The 9,254-nt window shown below is 30.9% G+C and overlaps 3 protein-coding genes across 3 annotated transcripts; 2 read left to right on the forward strand and 1 right to left on the reverse strand.

Moving 5' to 3' along the window:
• Window positions 1–661: 661 nt before the first annotated feature.
• On the forward strand, window positions 662–4,823 carry LOC119830113 (protein-associating with the carboxyl-terminal domain of ezrin). The gene is made up of 7 exons (XM_038352974.1): window positions 662–1,054; window positions 1,128–1,313; window positions 1,401–1,540; window positions 1,712–1,821; window positions 2,294–2,623; window positions 3,073–3,260; window positions 3,488–4,823. Exons 1-7 carry the CDS (start codon window positions 845–847, stop codon window positions 4,310–4,312), a joined length of 1,989 nt encoding a protein of 662 aa, XP_038208902.1. The 5' UTR covers window positions 662–844; the 3' UTR covers window positions 4,313–4,823.
• A 200-nt stretch (window positions 4,824–5,023) lies between these two features.
• LOC119830114 (1-acyl-sn-glycerol-3-phosphate acyltransferase alpha) lies at window positions 5,024–6,221 on the reverse strand. Its single transcript, XM_038352975.1, has 5 exons — window positions 6,017–6,221; window positions 5,802–5,935; window positions 5,545–5,726; window positions 5,287–5,452; window positions 5,024–5,214 (listed from the first exon to the last, which is right to left on the reverse strand). Exons 1-5 carry the CDS (start codon window positions 6,205–6,207, stop codon window positions 5,060–5,062), a joined length of 828 nt encoding a protein of 275 aa, XP_038208903.1. The 5' UTR covers window positions 6,208–6,221; the 3' UTR covers window positions 5,024–5,059.
• Window positions 6,222–6,720: 499 nt separating this feature from the next.
• Window positions 6,721–9,251, forward strand: LOC119829936 (60S ribosomal protein L5). Its single transcript, XM_038352675.1, has 7 exons — window positions 6,721–6,855; window positions 7,335–7,448; window positions 7,537–7,686; window positions 7,907–8,067; window positions 8,272–8,430; window positions 8,676–8,793; window positions 9,021–9,251. Exons 1-7 carry the CDS (start codon window positions 6,853–6,855, stop codon window positions 9,213–9,215), a joined length of 900 nt encoding a protein of 299 aa, XP_038208603.1. The 5' UTR covers window positions 6,721–6,852; the 3' UTR covers window positions 9,216–9,251.
• The last annotated feature ends 3 nt before the right edge of the window (window positions 9,252–9,254 follow it).

A 9,254-nucleotide genomic window follows, 5' to 3' on the forward strand; every position in this document is an offset into this window, starting at 1 on the left:
ATCATTAAATGACTTTAAACAAATAATTAAATTAAAAGCACGCTCCCGCCTCGTTCAAAGTTTCCCGCGCTTTTTTTCACACAAAATCTTTCAAAACAGCTGTCGAGTGCCGACATTGATCGATAGTTTCGAGTCCCGACTGCACAGATTAAAAATAGATAATTTGTGGTTAAACTTAAACACACAACTTGTTTATAACACCTCCATTGATTTTCATCGGGGGCTTAAAATGGTTTTGATCAACAAAATTCATGGTTATCCCAAAAAAAAAGATTTTGGTTTAACTTACCGTGAAAAAAAGTGGCAGACGGGATAAAACTCTCTCCCCAAAGCAAACTGGTTTAATATGAAAAAAAAAAATACACATAAAACATAGTACAAATGAAAACGTGGAACTCAATCAAACACCCAAATTAACCAATTTTTTTTATTACCAAGTCCAAACATTGCAACGCATTTCTTATTTATTGAACGAATTATAGAAATATTGAAACTTGTATCATAGTTTGTAAAGTAGTTCATTTAAGTAAATCATAAAAATTATATATGTCATATAATTTTCAAACCATTTCCATAAAAATCAATTATTTGCTGAGTTGGCGAAATGCCAGATAAGGACACCAAAGGGAGCAGGATCGCTTTTGGTTATCTTCCGCTTATAAAGAAATTGCAGCCCTACTTTATCTGTGGCCTGCATTATTTTTCTATGTATTGGAATTTGGAGTGAGGAATAGAGACGTAAATTCTACACAGAGTTTATCAATTTTATAAGATTTAAAATAAAATGATTATCTTGGAATGTGACACAACAAACTTTATGATACTTTAATCACTAATTCAAGAAATGGGTAACGACGCATCACAATTGAAAGGGCTAGAAATTAATGAAAAACCAACTGAATGTACGGACTTTTGGTCTCATTATCAAGCAAATATCCGAGACAGCTGTAGATATTTTGGGTTAAAGAGTGATGGATCTGTGTCTGTATTCAAAGGAGAATCTATATTAGGCCCCCTATGGACAGCCTCCACTCCATTAGAAAAATTTTGTAATGTATGAAATGTTTCAATAATATTAGTATTTTGTTATCAACATGCTTAATAAACAACTATTATATGCATTCCAGAATATCTTAAAATATCGACATCCATTCATAGTGAGGTATATATCAGCATGGCAGCAGAGGTCTACTTTCCATTTGGCAACTGAGTACATACAACCTTTGGCTCATGTGATATCTTCGCAAACTCCTTTACAAAAATGTATAGGACTTAATAATATTTTACAGGCATTGGTATTTCTTCATGAACAAGTAAGTTGTAATTTTTATTAAACTTAATAGGTATTTCCAATTGCTGAATCTTTATTTGGAAAAAATCAGATTTGATATGTTTTACAGGGTAAAGTGTCACATAACAACATAAGTACATCTGCAATATATGTATCAGGAGATGGTCAGTGGAAGCTAGGAGGCTTGCAATATTTATGTAATTTCTCTGAACAGACCCCAGCTTATTTAAAACAGTCAAGAATACATAGGTAATCATCATAAAAATATTGATAGCTATCTTTATTATGCATGTGTCTTCTATGAAAAACATTTTTTTTTATTGTACCTATTGTTGTAAAGGTGGCAGCACAGTAAAGTAAAGTAAATTATGTGGGTCTAAGTTTAGGTTTTTTGATATCATATTCATTTAAATTTTCTAGATATGATAAAGCAGTGGATCCTAATGAAGACACAAATGAGCCAACAACTAAAGTGGATCAATATGCATTTGCAGTTCTAGTGGAAGATATATTCAAAGGCTGCAAAGATGGTATGGTTTAGTCTGATATTAATGTTGGGTTGGGTAGACTCCATTCATTCATGGCAATTTTTATTTATTGCATGCCTCCTCCTTTTTAAACATAAAGTTTGTACTTTTTGTATATTCTATTACACTCGTAGAATAATAGTAACATATCATTGTCAAGAGAAAACATTAGTCTTAACACCCCTGACATTTTTAAAACATCAATTTTGCTTTTAACTACATAAATATTATATTACATAATAATATATTGTATGTAAAAAACTGGTATGGTCAAAAAACTTGTGAAAATTAATTTTTTTGTAAATGCTTATGTATAATGTACAGTTATTTCCTTTCTAAGATTGCGTCTAATTCAATGTAAATTTAATATTCAGTTTTATAGCATTGAAATGCTTTATAAATGAGAAATTTTGAAAGAAAAGAAAAAATTTTATCATGAAGCGGGATTTAAACCCAAATTCAAAACCTATTTCAGATGAGGTGCCATACTTAAAAGAATTCAAGAAGTTTTGTAGAGAAAGACTTCAAAGCCCAGACTGCAAACAAAGACCCAGCCTTTCAGAAGTGATGCAACACGATTTTTTTAATCATGAATTCATATCTGTTTATAAATTTTTGAGTTTTTTACCACTTAAGTGTAATGAGGAAAAGACAGATTTTTTTTCTAACATTTTACAATGTTTAAAATGTTATGATGAGGAAACTGTTGCAAAGCAATTTGGTGGTTTACTGTTATCGCGGTTAACACTCTTGGATCAAACGGCCAGAAAAGATGTTATTCCATATATTCTTAAGCCTAGAAATGGTGAGTAAATTATCTTGTAATATATAATATATAATCCTTTAGGATAGCATGAATCAAGTTCAAATATAATATTGTGTATATCTCGTATTGAAATATACCGTTCAAAAATGGACTGTGATATGCACTTATTGCGTATTTCATATATTTATGTAGTTTCTGAATTCCTGAAAAGATGAAAGTAAATTATATCTTTATATATATAACATTCTCATGTCACAATTTTAGTGAATATACACCTCTGATACGGCTAGACCGAATCGCATGAAAATTTCTGTTCATATTGGGTAGGTCTGAGAATCGGCATCAATGGTAAGAGTAAGACAGAATAGCCTTTGCCGTGACTGCTAGTATATATATACCTATACATGAATCTATATACTTTTATCATATACATACTTAGTTTTGAAGAAAAATTAGATGATAAAGCAAACTATGTTGTTTTATTACAGATAGAACTCAAAATGGAGAACATTGTGGATTTTTCACGTTAGGTGTCTTCAAAGAGCATTTAAAACCAAGGATTATACAATTATTTTCAGTAAGGGATGGACAAATTAGAATGTTGCTGTTAGCACATTTTTCTAAATATGTACATGTATTTTCTCATGATGAGCTATCACAACATATCTTACCAGAGGTGCTTATGTAACTCAGACTAATAATTTATAGATTGTCTAATTACCTTATATAATAATATTACTTATTGAGTAAAGATACCTAAATTAGTTGAACAATGATTAATATAAGATTTTAAATTAATATTATTCTCTCTCTCTTTTGTTCCAATTATTTAAATATTTTAACCACTGTTTTCACTAATGTCAATGTATAAGAATAATTAAAATATTATTATTTTGTTTTCAGCTCTTACTGGGAATTAAAGATACAGATGATGCTTTGGTGTCTGCTACACTTGTTTGCCTAAGTGAGCTTGTTCCAATATTGGGAGCTGACACAGTTGTGGGTGGAAAACGCTCAAGACTCTTCACTGATGGTAGACCAAATTCAAATGCCAAAGTTTTATCTTTAGTCAAAAATGGCAAAGCAAATTTAATAGAGACACATGTTCAAGCAAAAAGTTTACAAGATTTTCAATGTTCTGAAAGTATTTATACTCAAAATATTGCTACATCTGTGTTTGAGCAAGCATTACCATTGAATGAAAGGCCTTCACCTGTCGGAAGTGAATCAATGGATATTGAAATAATTCCAGTGAAACCAACATACCAAGCAGCAGTGGAATCTGAAGATGATTGGGATGACTGGGATAACAGTAATCACAAATTGAGGATTGAAGATCCTGGAAATTCTCATATAGATGGAACATTACTTGAAGCTATAACATTGCCACAAACCTCAGATAAAAAGCTGTCACAAGAATTTATAGAAACAGAATCACATGCTGAAGGTTCTTTAGAACATTCCATTTTGTTACAAAAAGCTGCATTAGAAGCAAAAAAGAACATCATTGATATATCAGAATTAGACATAAAAAATAAAATTGATCAAAGCAAAAAAGGATCAGATGAATTTGACTTTTTTGCTGATATGACACCAGTAATAGAAAAACAAAAAGTAGCACCAGTAAGGGAAGAAAGTGAAGTGGGTGATTACAGCAGTAAATTAAATTTTGTACCTAATAATGAAATGGATGAAAATGAGGGTTGGGGGGACACATGGAATGATTGATTGTAAGAAAAAATATAGTATATATTTTAATTGTATATTTATTCCATTAAAATAACAGGGATAATAATAGGGCAAATTATTTCAACCTCTAAATGAGGTATTAATGTATATAATGAGATCAAAAAAACTTGAAAGTCAGTGGCATAGATATGAGATTCTAATATATTGTAATAAGTGCATGGTTGTTTAAAATATTTATAAATAATTTAAACAAAGATTAATACAAACACATACATAACACTTGTAAATGTATCACTTTTAAAAAGCTTGATGATTATAATATATACACAATAGACATATTTTTAATGGTGTATCCTCTAACCTCTAGGTAATTATATCAGTTGTTACAAAAAAATAACCCTCATTCATACTCTTGGTGAGATATTTTATTGGAATAATTGAAGAACAAGCACTCGACCTCACAACCGCTCAATTAAGACACAATTATTTCCTTACACAGCCAAAATGCAATACATAAATGGCTTAGCCAAATATATTTAATTGATATCCCTTAAAAATTGTTTCATTTATATGGCAACAAATCAAGATTATGTTGAACGAATTATATAAATAAATAATGCCTTGATTTAATAAATCATATATAAAACAATACTTGAATTACTAATTCTACATGACTAGAAAATGACAACACAAAGAAAACTTAACTAAGCTATGAAACATTTATCATGAAGACTAGATGAAAGGTTTAAGATATTTGGAACATATGGCACACACATGTTTTTAAACTTAAACTGCAATTTTCTTCTGTCTGACTAGATCCTTGGAACTCTCATTGAAAACTTCAATCATTTGTTGTCGTACCATATCTGATAGAGTTTCTAAATCATCACGTGTCATTCCTTTGGTAGGAATCGGTGGTAAAGTGGTAATGACAACTTTACCTAAAAAAAAATTAACATTTGTACAAATACCTTTTAACACAAAAAAAAGAAATAAAAAAAAATGAAACTTACCAGGCTCAAAAGTTTTGGTTTCATTATCAAGAAAATAATACTGGCTGAATACTACAGGCATAATTGGTATTTGGGCATCAATCGCCAAATAAAAAGCACCTTTTTTAAAAGGTTGTATACAACCTTTATTGTATCTTGCTCCCTCAGGAAATACCCACAATTTGGTCTGAAATTAAAATAAAAATTATCAGTATTAAATGTACAACTACACACTACACGCGACTCTTATCGCGACAAAATTTATCGATATTTTTTTACCTTTTCTGCTATGACTCTTTCTGTTGCTTGTTTCATTAGAAGTCGAGCTTTATCTGTTTTGAGGCGGTCTATGAAAACTAAACCAGATAGCCAAGCTCCAAAACCGAACGCACCAGCAAACATTAATGGTCGTTTTGCGACGACAGTACACCGCTTCATACGGGGCCACATTTCGAACATCCCTTAGAAGTGACAATAATTCATATGAATATTGTAGTTAATTAAATGTCTTCTTAATAAGTAATATTTAATTTTACCTAGTATATCTAATGAGCTTTGATGATTTGATATCACGATGTAACATTCTTCATTATCCCAATTCTCTAGTCCTCGTAATTCCCATTCTATGCCAACGATATGCGAAGCATAGCGACAAAATCTGGAAGCAACTCTGGTAACAGAAATAAATGATAGTATTAAATAATGCTTGAAAGGTCAGTAAAATATAATTAAAAAATAATCAATATCTTACACGAGATTCGTAACATCGCGAGGATAAAGCAGCACAACTGGTAATAAAACCGTACATGTTATTAAAACGTAACTGTAATATAGAAAAAACTTCAAGTAATATCGAAAAACATTGCTTTTTTCGTATAGAAAGGGCAAGGTAAATATAAAACCCGCCAAAAATAATTCAGGATATGAATAGAAGGAAGCCATAACGTATCATAGACAAGAGGAAATAAAAAAGTACCTAATAAACATATATCGAACGTCAATGTTACTATTTCTAATAATTTCCTTTTTAAATAAATTAAAATACAATTACGAAGTCAAAAATAAGAGGTATGCATATAATCGCATTACGTATGTAAAATGTGTTTTATTAAGTGATGAGCTATCATGTCATTTTTGCATAAAGAATATGCACGTGTGCATAACCAAAACACCAATATTTTATTAAGATTGTGGTAATTTCAGAACTTATGACTTTAATTAGCTAATAAAGTTTTTATATTAGTCATTATTTAAAAACCGACACTAAAATAATTTTACTTTGGAACTGATTTTATTGTGTAATTGTCATATTAAAATTATTAAAATAATTGACTTTAAACAAATAAGTTTAACAAACAGAATAACAACGATTTAATTATTATTATTAAATAAGTAAACAGTGATGTTAGGTAGAAAAAGTAGAAAGTTATTTGACACTTGACCAGTATTATTTATTATCTACAAATTGGATTACTCTTCCCCTCTCCGTCCCCGTACCTAGTTTGTCATTGTCAAACAAAATTTCTTTTTTAGGTTACGCCTTCGCGCAAGTAACCGGAGCGCGCAGGTTACTTAGATTTTATTAAAATGGTGAGATATCATTCGTAAATATTGTTGCACGTATTATCTGGTGTATTGTTTAAATCTTTATTTTATATTGTTTTCATATTATAACTCAAGATGCCACAAATTAACTATGATTTTTGTCACCGTACCGTCGAGTGAGTTTATGGCCCGGTGACAATAATAATTAAAACTTGGCCTTTTGTTTTATTGTCTTATCTATATTATATCTTCTGTACGAATTTTAAGCTCAAATTGCATACGCATACTACATTGTTCTGATTTTTTTAATTAACCTATATGATGAAAAATCGACACATGCGCGTCATCTGATGTCGTGGACGACTTAAATTCGTTTGTTTCGTGCCATGTTTTATGTGCACGATACAACGGTTTATGTTCAGAAGCTACAATCATGATTATACAGTGTCTCTGATAATTAAAAAAAATATTAGTTTACTTGTGATTTTGTATCGCTATGCTCCAATATAACTAATTTTTTACAGGGTTTCGTGAAAGTTGTTAAGAATAAGCAATACTTTAAAAGGTACCAAGTTAAGTTCAAGAGGCGCCGTGAAGGAAAAACTGATTACTATGCCCGCAAACGCCTTATTATTCAGGTAAAATAAATTACAACATTTTAAAAATGAATTAACCTTTATTAGTGAATTTGTCATAACTGATATACAGATTTATTTATTCTTTTAGGACAAGAACAAGTACAACACTCCTAAGTATCGTCTGATTGTGCGTCTCTCAAACAAGGATGTCACCTGCCAAGTTGCATACTCCCGCATTGAAGGAGACCACATTGTTTGTGCTGCCTACTCTCATGAACTGCCACGATATGGTATCAAGGTAAATATTCATATATTTTTAACATGTAAGTTGTCATTTGTATTTAAAATTTTTGTTTATATATTATAAAATGATGAATTTGAACGGGCGGTCTGAAGCAATGTACAAATGCAAAACACCCTGTTGTTATATGTTCAATACTGATTATTTGAAAATGTTGTTTTCATTTAATAGATGTATATGTATTATATTCTTATTAATTTAATATTTTCTACTACAGGTGGGTTTGACCAACTATGCCGCTGCCTACTGCACAGGTCTCTTGCTGGCCAGGCGCCTGCTGCAAAGGCTAGGATTAGATACGCTTTACACTGGCGCAACCGAAATTACTGGCGATGAATACAATGTAGAGCCAGTTGACAATGGACCAGGTGCTTTCAGGTGAGAATTTGTATTTTTTAAATTAAGTTTTTGTAGTTATATAAAGTACATTATGATGATATATTACGGGCGGACAGACAGCATACAATCAGGGAGTATGTGTTTAGGGTGTATTGTAATAATCTGATTACTTTTAATAAATGATAATTAAATTGTGTGATATATTGGATAAAATAGAAATTAATTTTTGTATGTTTTTTTTAGGTGTTATCTGGATGTTGGTCTAGCCAGAACAACAACTGGTGCCAGGGTGTTTGGAGCCATGAAAGGTGCAGTTGATGGTGGCCTTAATGTTCCACACTCTATTAAGAGGTTCCCTGGCTATGATGCTGAAGCCAAGAAATTCAATGCAGAAGTACATAGGTACTTGTTGATGTCATGTTTACTTTACAAATGAATTGTGCTCCATTCATCCTTTGAAAAGTAGATATATCTACTTTTCAAACAGCATTTTGGAGCAAAAACATAATTAAAACTTATGGTTGTCAAAAAAGTTATTATTAACGTTTTAAACCGGTTTTAATGACACAATTACTTACCAACCTTAATCAGTTGTGTTGTTAATATTGATGAAGTTCCCCAATAAGGATAATTTTTATTCTTTCCAGAGCACATATATTTGGTCTCCATGTTGCTGAATATATGCGTAATTTAGAACAGGAAGATGAAGATTCCTTTAAGAGACAATTTGGCAAGTACATCAAACTTGGTGTTGCTGCTGATGCGGTAAGTCATGCAAAATCTGTTTGCTACGTCCAATCAAATTACTGCATAATTTTTATTAGAGCAGTGTCGATGTTGGACAAAATTATTGCATTTTAATATTCTTTTTTTTTCTTGAAATTATTTCATGGAAAATGTAATTGTGCAACATTAACTATAAATTAATTACAATTTGATAAGAAAAAATAAATTTATATATAAATTAAAAATTACATTTTTTGTTAACATAGGTTGAAACACTATACAAAAAGGCCCATGAAGCAATCCGTGCTGATCCATCATACAAGAAAAAGGAAAGCAAGAAAGACCCAGCCAAGAAGAAGCGCTGGAACAAACGCAAGTTGACCTTGGCTGAAAGAAAGAACAGGATCAAGCAAAAGAAGGAGTCTTATGTCAAAAAACTCCAAGCTCAGGCAGAAGCTTAAATGGTTTATTTTATCAAAATACAGCCATTTACTTGACTT

This window comes from Zerene cesonia, chromosome 11 (assembly GCF_012273895.1).
Source record: "Zerene cesonia ecotype Mississippi chromosome 11, Zerene_cesonia_1.1, whole genome shotgun sequence".
Taxonomy (NCBI): Eukaryota; Metazoa; Arthropoda; class Insecta; order Lepidoptera; family Pieridae; genus Zerene; species Zerene cesonia.